This window comes from Patella vulgata, chromosome 8 (assembly GCF_932274485.2).
Source record: "Patella vulgata chromosome 8, xgPatVulg1.2, whole genome shotgun sequence".
Taxonomy (NCBI): Eukaryota; Metazoa; Mollusca; class Gastropoda; family Patellidae; genus Patella; species Patella vulgata.
In genome coordinates this window covers 41178004-41201285 of record NC_065886.2, presented here as the reverse complement: position 1 = coordinate 41201285, position 23282 = coordinate 41178004, and the positions used below count along the sequence as shown (strand labels likewise).

At 37.0% G+C, this 23282-nt stretch overlaps 1 protein-coding gene across 2 annotated transcripts; it reads left to right on the top strand.

Annotated features, from left to right (window-relative positions):
• Positions 1-3067: 3067 nt before the first annotated feature.
• Positions 3068-21987, top strand: LOC126829813 (UPF0489 protein C5orf22 homolog). Of its 2 annotated transcripts, none has more exons than XM_050559948.2 (4): positions 3068-3323; positions 13657-13718; positions 18195-18320; positions 19091-21987. In XM_050559948.2, the coding sequence occupies exons 3-4, from the start codon at positions 18294-18296 to the stop codon at positions 20162-20164; spliced, it is 1101 nt and encodes a 366-aa protein (XP_050415905.1). In that variant the 5' UTR covers positions 3068-3323; positions 13657-13718; positions 18195-18293; the 3' UTR covers positions 20165-21987. The 2 variants fall into 2 exon arrangements, with proteins under 2 accessions (XP_050415905.1, XP_050415904.1); XM_050559947.1 differs by lacking the exon at positions 3068-3323 and adding an exon at positions 4881-5350.
• The last annotated feature ends 1295 nt before the right edge of the window (positions 21988-23282 follow it).

The following is a 23282-nucleotide window of genomic DNA, read 5'->3' as shown; positions in this document are numbered from 1 at the left end:
TATGACGAGTGATAACAGATAACGGCAGAATTTCTGCTCACTAATAATTCCTTCGAAGACCAAAAGTTGTTATATGGGACTGTAAGAGGATACCTGACAATTCAATAAAGTAATTGAATTTCATTAGATAAGAGAACACGAGAAAAATAGAAATAGTCCGTACATTCTCTTGTTTATATTCATTATATGCCTTATAAAAAAACATGGTAATGCACAGACTTTTTCTGTTTTTCTTTAGTGTTCACTTATCTAGTGGCAGTCAATTCTTTTTATGAATTGTCAGATATCCTCTCACAAAACAACTTTTGGTCTTCGAAGGAATTATTAGTGAGCAGAAATTCGCCCGTATATCCGTTATCACTCGTCAGATCAGTCAGTTATATAGAAAGATGACTCGTGTTTTCCTTTGGCGTTCGTTACTTCCGATTCAGGAAACCTGTATTACTCAGCTATCGTAGCAATTATCTCTGTGTTAAAATTATATTTGGAATGTGTTTAACCAGCTCTATCACATATGTGATAATGACTGGCACCAATATTGTCCTTTAAGTGTGCAGTTAAGTTTTTCACATAGCCAAGTATGTAAAATTGAGCCTTTAGGTAGGCCTATAGATACTTGGTTAAGTTTAAAAATGAAGTATTTTTACTTAACTGTAAGAAATCCTTTGAATACGGACCCTCAAAACAGAAATGTGAAATAAATGCTTTTATATGTAAATATGATATCAGTGCTTAATATTGTAAATATAACATCGATTCTTGTACTTATTAGTGTACACATCAATCAATGTCTGTTTCTTTATATTTTTACAAAGTCAAAACCGATAATACGCGAAAAGGAGAACATGGAATTAATTTCAATAATCATTTTCAGCCGCATAACTTATTTTTCAATTTGACGCTTTTAAATATTTTTTAAGATCTTGACGGAAGTCATAACCTTCACCAAGTTTTAAATATCTTATTGACAGAAGTAACTTCTCCATTATGTTACACACTCATATTAGGGACCTTTCGCATCGGTACGAATACGAAACGAAAACGTCATCGATTCGTGTGTACTTGTGACGTCAATAGGTAATGAGTGTTCGGCCAGTGAAAAACGTTACGCGTATGGAGCAGGATTTACGTAGGTATACAAATGAATATGTTCCTTGTCTCATATATTGAATTTTCCACAAGTTTTTCGAAACTTTGTGTATATTTTTGATTGTGTAGAGTTCGTAGAATGTGCCCAAAAGCAATATTTTGCTTGGAGTGGAAATTAACGCTTTCTAGTTATTATCGTACGTCGGATTACGAAACTGCGTGTAAGAGGATACGAAAACGAAAACATAAACGAACATATGTTCGTTTTGGTATTCGTTTTGGTACCGATGCGAAAGGTCCCTCAGAGGTTACCTGAACAATATATGGGGATAAATAGCAACATACTCCTTTTAGATGTACAGAATGGTATATACTTATGCTATATCCACAAGATGGACTTAGTTTCACTATTACATGTAGTATTAGCTGTATTTTTATGTAATATTATTGTAATTCTTCATTGTCGTGGTTATTTATAATTCTTTATAATGTTTTATTATATTTAAAAGACGTTTAACTTTATTAGCTGTATTTTTATGTAATATTATTTCAATACCCCATTGTCCTGGTTTTGTATCGGCTTATGTATTTATTCTTTATAATGTTTTATTATATTTAAAATACCTTTAATTTTAATAGCTGTATTTTATGTATAATCTTACCGTATTGTAAGAAATGAAACTGAAACTGGTACAATGTAGACGGGATATTGTCATAACCCATTGTCGTGGCATTGTATTATCAAACTGCATGGCTTATTTATAATTCTGTATACAATATAATAGCTTATATGATTTGATGTATATCATAATGAAGAAGTAAAAGTGGTTGATATTTTTAAATGGGCGTATTTTTTAAATTTGTATTTATGTTCCAAAAAGTACTCCCTGCTTTAAACTAAAATGGTGGCCGCTATACTTCCAGTAGAAGTTAAGGGATCAACGGATACGGAAGATATCTAAAGATCAACTCAACAGTCTTTAAACAATGCAAATTTGCAAACAAAATTGTATGCTATCACATTTACTTGAACGTTTCCAATAAATTAGCAATATTGGGTTCGTTATGATAGGTGTGGTGCACAAAGACGAATATACTTATTATTTTGGGAACACCTGGCACCACTTATCACTGGGCTCACATCCGTGAGAAAGGCAGACATCTTGTTATGGATTCCCGTTCCAGTGTAAATTTCAAAGCATTACAAGTCGTTTTAAAGATCATTTTCATGTTAGAGAAAGTAACATTTGGCGACCTTGCTGCTGATGATCGTGTTACGAAGCTACAGTATATAAGCGGAATTTCATGTCCCGGAGATCACAGAGTAGCATGGCCAATTCTCCACAAAATCACTACCCAGTACACCCGAGATACCTTACCTATGATGATGCATATAACTTGAAAAAAAACCCCAGATAACAAAAATTGGACACCAAAACTATGAAATAAACACTTTTACGGTTACTAATCTCAAACCGTAAACAGATGCGTATGTCATGGTTGATTAAACATTCGGTATTATTTGGATGTGGCCATGTTCGAATTCAAAACAAATGTCTTTGAGAAACCTATCATGTAGAAACTCTGTTAACAGTGTTATTAAATTGAAAATGCGTACTTTCGATTCAGAATATAAGCTGTGTTACTTCTGTGCTGCTAACTGAAATGCACATTATTTCCCGATGGAAATAAACGATTAATCGGACCGATATTCTTATTATCAGATGAACGGTGTGCAAGGATCAACAGAAATGTTACAGGTAGATCAAATTCAGAAAATAACGAAAAGTTCAACCACCTTTTATAAGATGATTCTGACAAGGTTGAGTTCCTTGGGTTATAAAGTTTATGATCGTCAGAATTTTCCAGAAAATTTTAAGGCCCAGACCTGCCATCACTTAACATTGAAGTCAGCGGTGCGTTGTAACTAGAGTTGTCTCCCTTACTATACTTCAGACACTCTTTTGAATAAAACTGCTTTACCGTTAGATAACGATCGGCGAACAAATCTAAAATTGATTTTGCAATAAGGTAACAAAATTTATGATATTATGTTTAATGAGTTTTGCATGTGATTTTGTTAGAGTTATTTTTGCTTGGAGTTTATGATAGTAAGGAAGGCAGTGATGATAGCTTCACCCTTGTTAGTTGTGATAACTGCTATAAAGATTAGTTAAGGATACCGGATTATTCAGATATGTTCCAAAAGATATGGGGATCACGTGGCTAAGTGGGTAAGACGCTGGCTCGCAAACCTGGAGTTCGGGTGTTCGATCCCTGCATTGGCCGAGAAAGTTCATCCAGATTTTCCGGCGTGGTCCCCCCTTGTCAGTGATGCAGGACGGAGGGCCTGACAAGGACAGATGTCTAGTCCTTCGGATGTTACGAAAAACCGAGGTCCCGTGTATACATTGGAATGCACGTAAAAGATCCCCTGGAAGTTGGAATTCGATATAAGAGTAGGCGATAGTGCCGCTGCCCGGGCAAAATTTCCCTCATAGCACACTGTATGGCGTATACCCGTCCTCATTAGCCCAGCATAGGAGCAGAACAGTAGGACGTTAAACCCCATTTCATTTCATTTCATTTCATTTCCAAAAGATATAGTCTAGTTAATTATGTAGTAAGTTGTATTGATTGTATGATTATACTGAAGTAAATGGTAAGTCACAGTCAAAGAAAAGTGATTGTTGTTATGCTTTGATTGCTATAAATTGCTTTACCATGGATGTACTATAAATGTATTACTGGATTCATTATTGATCATTGCTTGATAAAGATACCTGTAAGAGTACCGAAACATTGCATGTAATAAACCAAGAAGTAGTAAGTCCATAAAGTCGTGTTACTATGAATAATATACCTATACTTCTAAATGTCATTACATTGCCGGGGGGGGGGGGGGGTGTGTGGGGGTGGATGGCTGAATGGTGAGCACGCACGCACTATATCATACGGTTTGTCATTGAGTCAACTGGCGGGATTTTGATTCCCCGGTTGTACGTGGCAAGGAGTAGGGTCGCCTGTCCAACCTCGTGGGTTTTCTCCGGGTCCTCCGGTTTCCTCCCACTGCTAAAGGCCCCTACGCGCAAGCGAATTATTGGAATAATATTGAACCATGTGTTAGTCCCGAAATGACCTAGTTTGTGTCCAGTGGACGTTAAACCCCATTTCTTTCTCCCTCTCTCTCATTACACTGCGTTTAATTTACTTATTATACAAACTTCATATTGTCATGTTGTGTACACTAATAATAACTACAAACACTAACATTCATACTATTGAAGTAGATTTATGATCGACATGACAGTCAAACCGTCAACAGATTATGTAATTATGTAGTTGTATTTGTTTTTTATGAGAGAGAGATATGGTACAGTTCTATTTCAATGATTCGCTTGCGCGTAGGTGTCTTTAGCAGGGGGAAGAAACTGGAGGACCCGGAGAAAACTCACGAGGTTCGACAGGCAACATTGGAAGCGGGGAATCGAAACCACGATTAAACACCCCCTTCCTACGATATCACGAAAACAAAAATACCCCCCCCCCCTTTCTATAACTATAATAATGAGGTGGTAGAATCGGATTTTTCTAGTTTATCCAGTATAATCATTACAATAACTCCCCTATTTGTAACTGCTGCTATTTTTTATTTTCTTAGATCCAGATTTTTCTAGTATATCAGTGAAAGGGATAATAAATTCCATTGTATGAGCTTTGATATGATCAATATTCTGCATAGAAAATATATACGGTTGTAAATTGTATTTCCAATATGTTCTTGGATCAAGACACGTAAACGGTAGGCTGATTTTCAAGCTGTTTCTGATGTTTTATTCAATAACCTAGATAATAGATACTATTTAATATCACATATTCTGCGTCCCATCTGTTTTACATGTAGTGTAACGTCTAGTTAAACATAACAGTTATATCTCTGAATATTTATTTTCTTGGCTTTATTTTATTATAATGGCTTTATGTGGACATAAATCGAAGTATTTAGTAGCTGGTATGATAATAAGTATTTTTTTAGTTTGGAGATTTCATGATCCAGTTCCATCAGCACTGACTTCAAACGTCGATAACGTACATAAAGATATCGAATCTGCTTTGAACGAAAATGTTTATAAAATTGTTTCTAAAGAAACGGTACCAGATTCAAAGGATTCGGATAATTCAAAAGGTCATTCGGATACCCAATTCCTGGAACATTCTTCTCCTATCACACCTGTATACATTGTAGAGGAACACCACGAAGGTAACTTTATTCTTTCTTTTTTTCTTTTTTTTTAAAAAAAAAACAAACATTATTAACAATAACCATTCGTATACAATATAGTTCAGCAGGAATATATACTGAAAGTTTACAAATATATTAACACGGATCTATACATCACATACGGAATTTTTAATACTACTATGCCATTTCATACATTAATATTTTTAGTGTTAGTAATACGTAGTTTGGAGACAATCTTATAAGAAATGTAGTATTCTATAAATAAACCTATCCGGTATTTTAATTCTTCAGTAAGGATTTTAAGACATCAATTTTTTTTTACTTTTTCGATCAGATATGTGATAAATTTTGTATATTGTAATTGAAGCAGTAGTTAACAAGTAATTTAATTCAAAGTAATTTGTATCGTAGTATTTGTAACCTAACACAAGATCTTTTAATGTTATTTATTTATCGATATCTACTTTTGATATTAGATGACATACTTTTTTCCAATAATAGTTTAAGATATTTACAATTTACAAAATAATGATCATAGATTTCTTCTACTGAACAGAATTTGTAAAGATTGCTATCGCTAATCTTCTATTTGCATAAGAAATTTGGAATAATACATTGAAGAAGTTTCCATCTAAATATTTTTAGGTCATTGTCTGCTAAAAACTTGAATATAAAAGTATATACATAGGATAGGTACAGAATATTTTCCTTTTTGATGTATCGCAACTGATAATTTATTCCAATAGGTTTTATAAATTTGTAATCAACCAGTGAATTGTATAATTTCCTTAAAGTTAATAATAATAATAACTAGCAGGATACCCGGCTTCGCTCGGGGGTCATAACGCCGAAACCGGAAGTGGTAGACTAACACCACCTAGCCTATGTTACTCCCCGGTCCGAGCTACCCCTATAACCCAAATTTCAGACTCGGGGCAGACCTAGTGTAGCCGGCAACCCCGAATAGACCGGCTTCGCTCGGGGGTCATAACTCCGAAACCGGAAGTGGTAGACTAACGCCACCTGGCCTATGTTACTTCCCGGTCCGAGCTACCCCTATACCCCAAATTTCAGACTCGGGGCAGGATACCCGGCTTCGCTCGGGGGTCATAACTCCGAAACCGGAAGTGGTAGACTAACGCCACCTGGCCCATGTTACTCCCTGGTCCGAGCTACCCCTATACCCCAAATTTCAGACTCGGGGCAGACCTAGTGTAGCCGCCAACCCCGAACAGACAGACAGACAGACAGACAGACAAACGACAGTCACAAATATATATATAGATACATATAATGTATATGTATAAATTTCTATCTCTTTTCTATCTTATTGTTATACATATGTTCTCAATGTTCTCATTGTTTAAAGGGCAAAAAGTAAGAAAGGTCATTGGTCTAATTTTCAACCCTTTTGAAATAAATTAATTATCTTAATCTTATATATATATTGTCTGCGATATCACCTCGGTGGAAGCGGACGTAAAATACAACTAACCCATCATCATCTTATATATATATATTTGTGACTGTCGTTTGTCTGTCTGTCTGTCTGTTCGGGGTTGGCGGCTACACTAGGTCTGCCCCGAGTCTGAAATTTGGGGTATAGGGGTAGCTCGGACCGGGGAGTAACATAGGCCAGGAGGCGTTAGTCTACCACTTCCGGTTTCGGAGTTATGACCTCCGAGCGAAGCCGGTCTATTCGGGGTTGGCGGCTACACTACGTCTGCCCCGAGTCTGAAATTTGGGGTATATGGGTAGCTCGGACCGGGGAGTAACATAGGCCAGGTGGCGTTAGCCTACCACTTCCGATTTCGAAGTTATGACCCCCCAGCGAAGCCGGGTATCCTGCCCCGAGTCTGAAATTTGGGGTATAGGGGTAGCTCGGATCGGGGAGTAACATAGGCCAGGTGGCATTAGTCTACCATTTCCGGTTTCGGAGTTATGACCCCCGAGCGAAGCCGGTCTATTCGGGGTTGGCGGCTACACTAGGTCTGCCCTGAGTCTGAAATTTGGGGTATAGGGGAAGCCCGGACCGGGAAGTAACATAGGCCAGGTGGCGTTAGTCTACCACTTCCGGTTTCGGAGTTATGACCCCCCGAGCGAAGCCGGTCTGTTCGGGGTTGGCGGCTACACAAGGTCTGCTCCGACTCTAAAATTTGGGGTATAGGGGTAGCTCGGACCCGGGAGTAACATAGGCCAAGTGGCGTTAGTCTACCACTTTCGGTTTCGGAGTTATAACCCCCAAGCGAAGTCTGTCTGTTCGGGGTTGGCGGCTACACTGGGTCTGCCCCGAGTCTGAAATTTGGGGTATAGGGGTAGCTCGGACCGGGGAGTAATATAGGCCAGGTGGCGTTAGTCTTCCGGTTTCGGAGTTATGACCCCCGAGCGAAGCCGGTCTGTTCGGGGTTGGCGGCTACACTAGGTCTGCCCCGAGTCTGAAATTTGGGGTATGGGGATAGCTCGGACCGGCGAGTAACATAGGCCAGGTGGCGTTAGTCTACCACTTCCGGTTTCGGAGTTATGACCCCCGAGCGAAGCCGGTCTGTTCGGGGTTGGCGGCTACATTAGGTCTGCCCGAGTCTGAAATTTGGGGTATAGGGGTAGCTCGGACCGGGGAGTAACATAGACCAGGTGGCGTTAGTCTACCACTTCCGGTTTCGGGGTTATGACCCCCGAGCGAAGCCGGGTATCCTGCTAGTAAAAAATAAAAACAAAAAAAAAAAAACAAAAAAACCCCAAAAACAAGTTGAACATGTATTTACAGATGTATATTTGTGACACATAAAAGGTGCAACATGGCTTTAAAGAAGATTGACTGTGACAAGTTCATAATTAATACATACAACAATGTATATAGATTGAATGAATATAAGGTTAATCAAATCAGGTGAAAGACAGTAATTAATTTTTATTTAGATATTTTATTAGTTGCCGGATTTAAAGTGTTTGAGAAAACATGGTAATGTGTTCTATAGGCGTGATTCATAGAATTTAATACTATAAAAATTCCATATTCCATATGTTCCACTTCTTTTCCCTTCCAAGTTAGACGAGTTTTGTATATATAATTTACTCTTATAAGCGCTTTCAATGGAGATAAATTTTTGGCCATTTTCGGGGGTATACATGTTTTAATCGTTTTGAATTTTGATATCCAGTTGGAATTGTTCTGTAGCTTGTTCATTTGAAAAATTAAAAGGTTTTTTCAAAGTTTATTATAAAATTTTGATCTAATAATCTTTTGGCCCATATTGCTTTTAACGAATTAAGTAACTTTCAATGACAATCATATTTATTCCACCATTTTCATATTTACCAATTAAAGTAGCTCTTTTAATTTTCTCATTTTTACTATTCCACAAAATCTCAAAGCAAGATGTTTCTATTTCCTTTAAATAATTGTTTGGTACGACACAGGCGCTTGCCAAAAACGTGAATATTAGCATTATAATAGTTTTGATAATTAAAATTCTCGCTATCATAGTTAATCATTTGTTTCATTTTTTCTATTTTGTTTTCTAAATTTAGCCTCTGGTATTCAAGTTGGCCATGTCCAAAATATAAACCCAACACCTTGGTTGGGTTATCGGTTCGGTATATTCCACTTTTTTTTTCTTTACAGTTTTTTTTAGTTTACCTATTCATTTGCCTTCTGTTGTACTTCGATTTCGTTTTAATCCTGGATATGATCCAAATATTTATATTTCATTCAATGCAAAGGATATCTCTTCCTTAGACCCCAGAAAAAGGATTGTGTCATCAGCCATTTGTGTAATTTGTATACTGTGTGTTAAGTTATCTAGTTTTATCTGTATCCCTTTTGGGGGGGGGGGGGCTGGGTGGATGGCTGAATGGTTAGCGTGCGCGCTGTATCATAAAGCCTGTCATTGAGTCGACTGGCGTGGTTTCAAATCACCGGTTGTACGTGACAAGGAGTAGGGTCGCCTGTCCAACCTCGTGGGTTTTCTCCGGGTCCTCCGGTTTCCTCCCACTGCTAAAGACCCCTACGCGCAAGCGAATTATTGAAATAAAGTTAAACCATGTTAGTTCCGAAATGACCTAGTTTGTGTCGAGTGGACGTTAAACCCCACCTCTCTCTCTCTCTCCCTCTCTCGTATCCCTTTTATATTTGTATTTGCCCTTAATTGTATTGCCATTATTTCAGCCGAGATGACAAATAGGAGAGTTGACAAGGGGATCCTTGCCTGACACCTCTTGAAATTTTAAACCTTCCAGAGATCCAGCCATTATTTAAAACGCTTGTTTCTATATTATGATACAATGTTTCTACCCATGTAATAAATGATTGATTAAAACCAAAATATTTGGGAGTTTCTAGCATAAATGACCATTCAAGGACATCAAATGCTTTCAAGAAATCAATAAAAATTACACTCCCTTCAATGTTATAATGATCCGCATAATCAATTATATCAATAAATCTATCTTTGATATGACGTCTTTGGTCATCATGTATTATTTGTGGTAATACCACTTTAAGACATTGGGGCAGTACACGTGATAGTATCTTTAAATCTACGCTCAATAAAGATATTGGTCTATTATATTCAATTAAAAGCAGGTCACTAGTCCTCTGTGATTAATTAAGTATTTTTCATTATAACATCTATTCAATATAAAAACTATCATCTCTTTAATTTTGTTCCAAAATGTTCCATAAAATTCTACAGTCCGTCTAAACCAGGTGATTTATTTAGCTTCATATGGTGTATGGCGTCAGTACACTCATCTATTGCCATTTCGCCATCGCACCCTAAATAATCGTCGTGTTTTGCTTTTCGTTTTTAACTTCCTTGATGATGTTTTATCAGGTTCTTGAGAAGCATACAATTCCCTGTAATAGTTTCTTATTTCATTCAATATCTTACTTTGATCTTTTATAATTTTACCCTTATTATTTGATAACCTATTAATTGATTTCCTAAAGTCCCCCCCAAAAAATAAGAGTTATTTTTCCCCTAGTTCCATCCATTTTTCTCTGGCTCAATTTTTTGCTCCTATTATTCTTTGTTTATATAATGTTTGTATCTCTAATTCGATTTTAAGTATATCAGAGTTAAGATGTTGATTGTCTGTTAAATTTATATGTGTCTTTATATTTTGTTTCTAATTCACTTTCGAGATTTTTAAATTCATTTCCAGATTTCTTATTTTTAGTTTTACAATAGCTTATTATTTTCTCTCTTATTCACCGATCTCCCACAATGCAACAGTGACACGCCCTTTTTTTGGAATGGGTGATTCATGTATTCTCTAATTTGGATTTATATTATTCTAATATTAGGAGTTTATATTCATCATCTTCCAAAATTGAGCTATTTATTTTCCAATAACTACCCTTTTCATTAGGGCTTATTTGAAATTATATAAGTAAACACATTGATGATCTGTGTATTCTACATGCACGTACGTGAGGATACAAATCCCTTGATACAAATAATAAATCAATCCTACTATATTGTGTCTGGTCATTTCTACGCCATGTAAATTGTTGTTTTTCTTCATTTAGAGTTCTGCAAATATCAATTAATCTATTATCTTTTAAACTTATAGAAGGTTTAGAAACTACTCCCGAATGTTTATGTTTCCTATCCTGTGTAGCTAAAGTATCATTAAAGTTACCACCTACAAGGAAAATTCTCTTTGAATTTTGTTTTCTTTTGATTTGTTGCATAAACACATATTAATGTAAATATAACATCTTCAAATGTAATACTTAATAATAAACCTCCCAGCATATCCGTATATTTATCTGTAAGTTCAAAATTGACTGAATTATTGATATTATTGCAACTCCTCAACTGGCACTGGAACCATGGCTATAGAAACCCACGAAACCAGTATTCCTTTTTAGATTACAACTTAAAACATTGTCTAGGTGCGTTTCTTGCAGAAAAGCAATTTAACATTTGTGGTGTCTTAACCATATCTATAACTCTTTCACATTTGTCTAGCTTTTTAATACCATTAACATTAATGGTCGGGTGTTCGATCCCTGCATTGGCCGAGAAAGTTCATCCAGATTTTCCGGCGTGGTTCCCCTTGTCAGTGATGCAGGACGGAGGGCCTGACAAGGGCAGCTGTCTAGTCCTTCGGATGAGACGAAAAACCGAGGTCCCGTGTATATATAGGAATGCACGTAAAAGATCCCCTGGCAGTTGAAATTCGATATAAGAGTAGGCGATAGTGCCGCTGCCCGGGCAAAATTTCCCTCATAGCACACTGTATGGCGTATGTTCGTCTTCATTAGCCCACTATAGGAGCAGAACAGTAGGACGTTAAACCCCATTTCATTTCTTTTCATTTCAACATTAATGGTACACAAGGTTAATTTATTCATCATGTATCTGCATATATAAACGGTATAATTTATTATTTTGGTTTTTAAGATGACAATGATTTATGTTTTCTTCTCGATAATATATTGATGAATCACAATTCATTGATTGATGAAATAAGTTTGATAATCGAAAGCCATACAGCTGCATTACATCTCTATCTTTAACAACCATATGATGATGTAGATTCAAATATAGAAATGCTTGCAGATCATGTTTAGGGCTGATTTTGTACACTTTCTGTTTACATGTGCTATATTTTGACATAAAATATCCATTGTTAGTTGATAAAGGTGCGCTCTTCTCTCTTACTCTTACTGTATCATCACTAATTCTAACAGTACTAGTTTTTTGGGGTTTTCTGTGTGAAGAATAATATGCTTGGTTATAAGTGTGATACCTGATGTGAGCAATTGTAATCTATCAGTCTCATTGTCCATATAAATTCTCCACATCTGCCTAATTCTTTGTATTCCTTTGATACATTCTGCTTTCATCCCACAACTATGGCTTTGTAAACCTCTACATTTGATAACCACATATTCCCTGTAACAGTCACAGATCCAAATACACCTTGATCTTTCAAGAATATGGGTTTAACATATAGTGATTTGTCTACTAATGGTGTGTTATTGAAGTTGTTTTCGACTACTTCGGCGAAGGAGTGGTGACCGCCATATTTGTTGCTGTTTTGGTTTGTTTACCTTTGTCTTCAGAGTTATTGGGTTTACCTTTATGTACCGTTCTATAAATCTGAAAATTATCGTCTCTTGTATTACTTGTATTACTTGTATCTATACCATTCATTTCTCTACCCTGGTATTTACTTGAGTTTCAAAGAGATTTAACTTATATCAGAGTGTCCAAAATCTGGTCGTGGCTCAATAAGGGGCATAACTCTTTCTGAACTTTATTCTTTACATTTCTGTATTCTTTGTATATCTAGCTTAACAAAGAGTTCCATAAAGGCAACAATGGTAGCCCCACTAAGTTTTCAAAAATTACAATAAAAAGTATATGCTCTATCATCTTCACAAGCTTCATAAGGAAACAACATCGTCATGTTATAAGGGATAATCCAAGGATAACCAGAGTCCTCACAAGCCTATGTGGCGCCCCAGGGCAAAAGTTTCAGTGAATCCTCTCTATGCTTTGTTCAGTGCCTGTGCTAAGTAGATTTTTTATGATTAAAGTAATTTTAAAATTGTTTATACTTTTAACACTTTTATCTAAATAACTATTTATTAAATCAACTTATATGTAAAAAAAATTATGTTTATTTCTCCTTTAACTCTCCATTTGATCGAAAAGCCCTATAATTCTAACCTCTCTATTTGCTGAAATGTGAACTGGTTTACACACGTTTAGCCGAAGCGAAGGCCGGTGATTTGCTATCTCAGCCGCCCCCAAGATGTGTGGTCCCCCGGTAGATGCCCCCACCATTTAAGGGTACTGAGGTTAGATCCCATTGGAATTTTTTGCCTTGGCGAGGTACTGCCGATGGAAATTAGTGAGCCTCGGGGGGCGTTGGGAACGGGTTCTCCGGTTTCCCCAGGGTAAGCTTCATGAGCGTCGCGAGCCATGTGGAACCATCCCGAGGCCTCGGGAGAAAATTTGTTTATTTCCACATCGCCGATGATTTTTACACAGTGGGACCTAGCGATTACGAGTAAATCGGGAGATCCTCGGCGATTTGCAATCCGAAAATTCCGAACTTAGACACAGTTTTACAGATATGTGATCTGCATAGAGTTCGCACGACATACGGACCGACGACAGTATTGTCCAGGTTCTCTATAATTCTTAGATACGAATTACTAGAGAGATAATTGTATAATCAACCCGTAAAATGTTTACGGAAACTTTGACTTCTGGAATCAAAGCTAATGTGTGCACATATAAAGACTTACACCATTAAGGTATTAGTGATTTTTTTTTTTGCAAACATTTTGCTCCCTTTTTCAGTAATTCCATATTGGTTCAAGGCTGCCAAAGAGGGAAAGATACCTACCCGTGGCAACGTTTTGGTAAATAATTTATCTTTGTATCGATATTGTCACGATATTACATTTAAAAACAAATTTAAAATGACATCACTGGAGACCGTCCGCCATTTTACATCAAGTTGCAGGATGAACACTATGTCAAAAAAGGAAAATAAAACGCATTTTAAAGTATTAGTATCAATTTTACCCAACGGATCCAGAAAAGAAATTGTTATTAAGAGAATTTATGTCAGACATTAAGTGTGACGTGTGTAGACGGTCGTGTGATTTCGTATGTATCTATAGATCCTTTGGGTTTCATTCACATAATCTTAATCTAAAATAGTTTACTAATGCAGCCTATTCTTTGGTAAATAAGTGAAGTTTGTATTGGAATCTTCAAAAATTCCTAAACCGTTGAAAATACATTTTTAGCAATTTGTAAATGTTTCTTTCTATTTAGAACAATACATTTCTATATTACATCTTTCAATGTTTTGAGATCATTCATGAAGATGCAAAAGAACAAAACGAAAATAAATTCCATAGGTTTTGTTACTCACCCGACTCATTTTAGACATTTTCTGATTCATTTCACAAACGGTTGATCTAATATGGCCGCCAAAATCCAAAATGGCGACAGAAATTGACTAGTAAAGTATTCGGCCAAAACCAATAGCAACATACATGTGTTATATGTCGTTACAGGGATTTTGGGGGAACAGGAAACACGAATATGTCATTGCCAAACAGATGGAATTAATTTGAAAGGAAAAAGCATAGAAAAATTAAGCGTTTTCGCGACTAACAACCTTAAATTCTCCCAATCATCCATGAATGTTATTTTGAGACTCGTTGTACATGTTTTCTGAGATTTGAGAGGCATACTGCGGAATACATTATTATATATTGCATTATAATGTATTATGATAGCTGAAATATATGCAGGATAAGATTCATGAATGCCTGAAACAATTTATGATTGTTATTATTATACGTATTGGTCGGTAGTCTCGAAAATGCTTAATTTTTGTATGCTATCTTTTGTCAGATTAGTTCTATCAGCTTGCAAATGACATATTTGCATTTTTCGTCAACCACAATCCCTGAAAAGACATACCACGCAGGTATGTTGCTATTGGTATTGACAGAATACCTTTCGAGCAAATTTCTGTTATCATTTTGGATTTTGGCGGCCATATTGGATTAACCGTTTGTGAAATGAGCTGGAAACTGTCCAAAATGAGTCGGGTGACAAACAAAACCCATAAAATGATATATTACACTGGCCATTTCGCCAACAATGTTTGTCAGGTTCAATTTCAGACCATTTTGGCCGCCATCTTGGATTTTGGGCTCTCCTGGAGTTAAAAAGTAGGGGATATTGAAATGCAAATACCTATGCAGGTTGTGATATGAAATAGTCATGGACACTTGACATGCTTTGAGAGTATGTTCACAGATGAAAATCTTATCGCCCCAACAGAACCAATGAGCTGCACTTGCGACACGCAATAGCGCCGTACACTGAGAGGAGTTCATTGTCAAATTTGACACTTCAAGGAAGGTTTGATGAAAACTGCCGCGTGCTGGTTCATCCTATCCCTGTTCATCCTATCCTATCGGTTCTTGCGTAAGATTTACTGTTTAGTGTATCTTTGCTTTAGTGTGTTACGTTAAATTTGCAATGAGACGTCTTCAAGCATGCTATTAGCATGCTTCAAATGGGTTCTACACAGCGAGCAGTAGCCAACATGCTTAATGTGTCACAGTCTGTTATCAGCAGACTGTGGAACCGGTACCAACAAACACACAATGTTGATGATAGATCTCGTTCAGGTCGTCCTATAGCCACATCACAAGCCCAGGATCGATACATTCGTACCAGGTCCTGCGAAATCGAGGATAAACGGCCAATCAGCTTTCTGTAAAATTGTACCAAGTTACAGGAATTCCAGTTACACCCCAAACGATTAGAAATCGGCTACACGCAGCCCATTTGCATGCGCGACGACCGCGTGTTGTGCCTCAATTAACTCGCCAGCACATGGCAAACAGGCGTCAATGGTGTAGGCAGCGTAGAAATTGGGATAATCGTCGATGGGTGCGTGTAATGTTCTCAGTTGAGTCCAGATTTACTCTGGATTTCACCGATAGGCGTGCTAGCGTTTGGAGGCGTGTAAATGAGAGTCATGCTAACGTTAACGTTAGACAGCATGGCAGACTCGGGCGTTGTCTATTATGGTGTGGGGAGGAATCACCATGACTGGCAGAACGGACTTGCATATTGTTCAAGGAATGGTCACTGGTGTGTACCACCGTGACCACATCCTAGCATCGATAGTTCTGCCCTTTGCTCAACGTGCAGGTCGATGTTTCATCTTTCAAGATGATAATGCCCGTGCCCACCGCTCTCGTGTCGTGAATGACTACCTCCAGTGTCACCATATTGTCCATATGCCTTGGGACATGATATGGAGACGTGTTCGTCGACGTCAACGTCAACCGACAACACTGCAAGAATTGGCCGTGGCACTGCAAGAGGAGTTGGTCAGACTGCCCCAAACCGTGATTGGACGGTTGATTAGGAGCATCCCACGACGAATTGCTGAATGTCTGAGTATTGGTGGAGCAATTACTCGTTATTAAGACAAAAATCAAAAACGTCCATTTTCACTTTTGACAGTGTATCTCTTTACGAGTGAAATGGGGCCGTCAGATAAGCCGCCCATATGAACTGTTATGTTCATGTGTAGTCAACTGGCCTGTTATTAACATACACTGGTTACCTCTAATAAAAACAGCAGTGCATTTCCGCAGTTTTGTATTGTTTCTGAATATCCCCTACTTTTTTTAAAGAGTATATTTGCGTACGAGCAGCAGCCAGTTTGTCGGGCAGTTTTGGTCCGATTTTCACGAAATTCGATCTCAGTCGTCATTAGGGTGTAAATATGAACGATATTTAAAATCGGATAAAAATTGTGACCTCTAGAGGGACCACAAGTTAGAAACGCAATTTTTAGTACAATCGGGGGGCCATAATCCATTAACTATCGAAAGTAACTGAGATCTTAGGGTTATAAACATACATCTTAAGTTTCATTCAAATTGTGACATCTAGAGTGTCCAAAAGCTAAAAACGTGATTTTTCTTACAATCAGAGGTCATGATCCATGTAGTAAACGTCCGATACATACCAATATCGAAATGAACCGAGATCTTTTAGAGATTAACCATTATTTCAAGTTTCGTCAAAATTGGATACAAATTGTGATCTGTAGAGTGTCCACAGACATTTGCGGACCCCGGGCATATGAACTATTACATACTAAAATGACTTATTTTCATTCTAGAAATACTAAAGCCATATATTGGTTAACATTTAAACTGGCGACCGATATTAAAGGTGCTGTGTCATGCTCTCAAATTTTTCAAGTTGCACAAAATCTTTGTTCACAAACCAATTTTGATGAAATTTTCAGAATAAGCTCCAAAGAGCTTAGTTGATCGATTAGCATCAACATTTAAACTGATTTTAAAGTTTTACACTTATTTCTACACTTCACTTTTAAACAGAATATCTATTTTATGATGTCACTTTAAAACAAATCCAGACCAAATATAAAAATTTTAATTGCGCCGACCGATTCCGAAACTGTAAGATTGACTTACATTTTCAAATTGGTGGCACTTCATATGAACTTTACTTTCAGAAATACTCGAAAAAATTAATAGCCGTTTCTTATTGACAAACATTTAGTTATTCATCGACTTTTGAAATAGAATTCCTTTCGGATAGAACAGAGTTTAATTCTGTAGAATATGTACTTTTTCCTAAAAAAATAAGATTAAAAAAAAAGAATACTAGTAATCCGAACAAAAACAATAGCTTTAATAAAAACTAATTACTATTTTTTGTTAGAGTGATCAAGATGTTTTATACAGCCTTGGCCTAAAATAAGATTTTTGTGGGACCAAGAGCACTGTAAATACATTAAGCTTCTTTGTCTAATAGCCACAAATTGCTTCGGAATAAACATATTCCCGAAGCTATGATCCGCGAAATCCCTCTCTAGCCATCTCTTTCATTGCTGGAAGTCGCAGTTGAAACTATATACTGATTACATAAAATGAGTCCGGCTTACTATTCTGAGATGTTCCCTAGAATTTCCGACAGTTATCAACGACACAGTTGGGTTTGACATAGTTCTTGGAGCAACGGTCGCGCCTCTGTGGAACGCTCTGTGTTACAAAATCAGAAAGATAGGGCACGTGGTACATCCTATGATTTTATTTTTCCTAGATTATCTTGATCGATCGACTTAGTATCTCGATCGATCGACTTTTTTCTATAACGAAGCTAAACAGTATTCCCGCACCCGGCTTTGCTTCTACGTCTTTAGTGGCTTAACGACGGTGACGAGAAAGGTGTCGGGAGCTGGAGGAAACGCACTTCCTAATTATCTGCCGTGTTTTATAAAATAGTTATTTTAATACCTTTCCCATTATTTCTTTTAGGTTCATATTGATGGTCACCCTGATACTGTAATCCCAAATTTTGAACAAGGTTTACCCATCTTTCATCAGCCACGCATTTTGCGTCATTTTAAACAACTGATGCAATCTAACGATGGATTTATAATAGTAAGTACTCTGTGTAAACCGAAATTAACAACGGGTTGACACGTAGCCATTGCGTAAATTAATTTGATGTGCGACAAGCCAAACTGGAAAGCATGCACTAGATTGTGCATTCTAGCACTTAACATAACCATTTGAAATATTTTCTACGCACTCGTGGTGCTTGGAAATTGTATCATTACTGAAAATCTACCCAAGGCAAATATTTTAATCAATAGTTTCACTTTCAACAAGAAAAAGCTGAGTACACTATTTCGCCGATTCCGTTTTTTAGGACTTTGTCTAATGGTTAGGATTGTTCGTATTTGATTTGATTTCTCAATTGGCACTAGTAATTAATAGGATTATTATTTAACAAGGTAGTAGTGTTTATAGATGGCATGTATTTTACGGCTTTATCAATACTAATATTTGTGACTGTCGCTTGTCCTTTTGTTCAGGGTTGGTGGCTACACTAGGGCTGTCCCGAGGCTCAAATATGGTGTTTAGGGAGAACTCGGACCGGGGAGTAACATGGGCTAGGTGGCGTTGGCCTACCCCTTCCGTCTTTGGAGTTATAGGCAGAACCGTGCAGCGCTGGGTCATCCACTAGTTTTAACATAGTCTAAACATATGATTGTAGCTTTAATCAAAGTCACCCCATTCATCAATTTGTGGATTTATCTAAAGAAACAAGACTAGTAGTAGGCTGATAGTTAAAAATATCATTTGCATAACTATAAAATTGCTCGTATTGTTAACCTCAATATTACAAAGTACACCTTTGATTTCAGCCATCCGTCTACGCAGGACTCATCTCAAGAATGATCTGGGTCTATCCATCCTGGAACAAAGACGTTGATAATAATCATGTAACAATGTCTGGATTTGGATATGCTTTCGGGCGTACCTATGAAGATGACCTTCCACTTTGCTATTGTGAAGAATATCTTTCAGAGTCTGATAAAATGGAATGTTATTACATTGGTGAGACTTCCCATCATCACAAAATAATATCACGAACTGACTGTAAAATAAAACAAATAGTAATCCAGGAGGATATAGTCGATTATAAAGCTGAAGAACTTTCACAATCCGATGATTGGATACCTTCAACTGATAATGTGTTCTTTGATATTGACGAAGATTATTATGGGTGTCAAGCTGCTTTCCAATCCCTCGCGGATGTGAAAATTACAGAAAAATATGTAGACGATGTACTAGTGCCAGCTATTGAATCCATTTTCTGTCCACGAAATGCCAAGTCTGAACAGGCTTTTGATAAGATTTTCTACAATTTATTGCAACGTGTTTCAGATAAACCTAAAATTCAACCAAATAATATAATTCAGGACACGTTGCAAGCAATCACACAGGATAACCTATCTGCGGAACTCTGTGGTACGAGAAACGCCGGGATCGGTATTAAAAGCCTGATTGGAAAGTTAGATGTTTTAAATAAGAAACAACTGCGGGCCCTGGCAGAATTGGGGATTTGTTTAAAGTCCACACCAAAAGAGACTGGCTTCGATCGCTTTGATGGTATGAAATTATGTGACGGTTACAATCGAGATAATAACCATAGTCACGTTTTCTTTCATACGCCTACTTTGGATGAAATAAATAAAAGGACAAAACAAATGGAAAGTATATTAAGAAAACTCCCAGAGCCGAAAATGGTAACTATTTGTCGATCATCGAGAGATGGATATGTTCCTGGTCAATTTGTATCTAAAATAGAGACAGATATTATTCAGACACTTGTTAAAGTGTTTCCTAGTATAAAAGAAAGCTCCTTACTTTATGATGCTGAATTACATGGTGGAAAAAAGGGCTGGTACAAAAGACATTCAGATACTCCCTGGTGAAAATTGACAGCTTATGACACAACATTATATAAATTGTTACGTTACTTAAAAGTACGAACTAGCAGATATATAGAAATCGTCAATTTACAATTCATAAAATGATTTATTATAGTGCAGAACAACAATCACAAACTCGATAAAACAATGTGGATTTTACAAATAATATAAAAAAAAGTCGTCATGGACATTAAATATTTTATAGGATGTTTAATGAATCAAACAAGATGACTAGTGATCACCTTGCCGCGCCTCTGCACTTGTTTGGAAGGCATAAGGAAAACAACTTCTTGGAATATCAATGGGACTAGTCAGAAGATTCATAGTCAGTAGCCCACAGTAGCTTTTTATACATAACAAAATAAAATACTATAAAAGGTTGATGTTTGTACAAAGTTTCAAAAAGATTCCTTGAACGAATAATGAAATATGCTCAGGAAACGAAATAGGTTGATGAAGGTATCTTGAACAGTTTCTGAGGAACGAATAATGAAATAAGCCCAGGAAACGAAATGGTTTGATGAATGTACACGTGTTAGAAAGGTATCGTGAACAGTTTCTGGGAATAATAATTATATACCAAAAACTAAGTCAAATGTGTAGTAAAAATTCAAAAAGCATTGAACAGAGAAATTTGTTTCCATGGAAACACAAAAATTATTAAATCCGAAAAATCTCTAATTACTAACACAGGTTGATGTTTGTGCAAATTTTCATGAAAATATTTTGAATATTGTACACCAAAAACTAAGTCAAATTTGTTTCCATGCAAACACAAAATAGATTAAACCTCAGAAATTCCAAATTAGCAATGGCACAACTAATATAATAGGTTAATATTTGTACAAAGCTTGAAGATAGCTTGAATGGTTTATGAGATATGCCCTGGAAACAAAATTGTATACTATAAACTGTCAAATTTGTTTCCATGGAAACACCCAAAAAATCCATGAAATTCCTAAATAGCAAAAGGCACAACTTCTGTAATAGGTCGATGTTTGTGCAAAGTTCCAAAAAGATATCTTAAAGGCACAACTACTAGCACAGTTAATGTTTGTACAAAGTTTCATGAAGATATCTTGAATGGTTTAGGAGATAAATGCTCCGGAAATAAAATTGTACAAATTTGTTTCCATGGAAACACAAACAATATAAATCCCATAAATTCCTATATAGCAAAACGTACAACTACTGTAATAGGTTGATGTTTGTACAAAGTTTGAAAAAGATATCTTGAACGATTTATAAGATATGCTCCGGAAACGAATTCAGGAGGGACGGAGCCCATTTCAATATCCCTCCTAACTTCGTTTGGCGCGGGTAATAACCTACAACTGGTTTTAGTATGACATATCCGGTTTTGTTTATGACGACCCAGCTTTAGAGTTAAGTGTAAGGACCATGATATCTGGCCTGTAATGGACAAGAGGGGATAGTTTTACAGCCTAGAGTCTTATCACCAGATTTAACAATATGGTTATTAGAATTCTTACAGGTATCATAACAATATTTCATAGCTACTTTAAAATTGTTGTGTAGTTTAATTCTTCACATGAGAAATGGAAATTACAAAATAGCCTCAGCTGGCTTCCATATTACCTCCCCGTATCTATTTTCAGTTTCATAATCTAGCTTTGGATAATTAATGTTGTTACGCAAACCTGCATCCCCACCATTTTTGACACATATAAAGTAGGACTCGATAAATGAAAACATTAAAAGTCACCATTGAAAATATTAACAAAGAAATATTGCTGTATTTATTAATTATCCTTGTTATTCTAAGTTATTGTATTAGGTAGATAAGTAAATATTTATTTATATTATTGTTTGTTTTTTTTTCATTTGCAATATTTTTATGTACTATTTGGGAAAAGGGTTTTATTCTCTGACCCCTTTCAGATACGCTGAATAAAATCAAAGTTTATATTTAACAGAAAATATATATTTATCTGTTAGGAACAAAAGATTATACCCATTCCCAAAAGATATTTGAACAGTTTATTGTTTAAGGCAGTAAATATATTTTGCTGATTATTCGGATATGTACTCTAATCGATGTTTATGTCATTAAAACCTCCGATATCCAGAAATGAAATAAAATGGGGTCTAACGTCTTGTTCTGGATCGCCTACGCTAATGAAGAAGGGGGACATTTTGACCGGACAGTGGTAGTGCGGCTTACTCTCATTTGGTATTCCAACTGTCAAGGGCAATGTGCACAAGGGACATTGGCTTTTCCTCCCATCCGAACAGCTATACCCCTTTGCCTTGTCAGGCCCTCAGTTCATTAGTATATGAGGGGGAAGCACGCCGGAAAATCCCTCAGCGGAATCAAACACCAGATCTCCAGGTTAGCGATCCAACGTATTACTCATTAATATATGAGTATGTTATCTGATCACTGTGTAATAAGCCCAGGTGTCAATAGATTATGGTTTGCTTCGCCGTTTACAATAAAACGTCCTTACCAGGGCCGTAACTAGCTCAGAGCAACGAGGGGGCGGGAAGTGTTCTCGGGGGTGCTGTAATATTGACGGACAACGTATATCTATGGTCGAAAATTGTTTCACACGGGGGTGGGGGGTGGCGGCGAAACTTTTTGCAAAAGGTGGGGGAGGGGTTTGCTCTCACCCCTGCCCCCCTCCCTAGTTTCGGGCCTGGTGCTTACGTGTACCCTTATATCTTTCCTGATTATTTATATATATTATCTGACCGATGGAAATGTATACTAAAGCAACCATCACACCAAACACAAGTTCTAAAAAAAACCTACTGCGTCCTAAACAATCGTGGGGGCGGGGGACGTGCGCGCTGTATCATAAAGCCTGTCATTGAGTCAACTGGCGTGGTTTCGATTTCCCGGTTTTACGTGACAAGGAGTAGGGTCGCCTGTCCAACCTCGTGGGTTTTCTCCGGGCACTCCGGTTTCCTCACACTGCTAAAGACCCCTACGTGCAAGCGAATCATTGAAATAAAACTGAACCATGTGTTTGTCCCGAAATGACCTAGTTTGTGTCGAGTGGACGTTAAACCCCATTTCTCTCTCTCCCCCTAAAAAAATCGTTAAACGGGATGTGATCGCGGTAGAATGTGTAAATAGTGTCAATAATACGATATT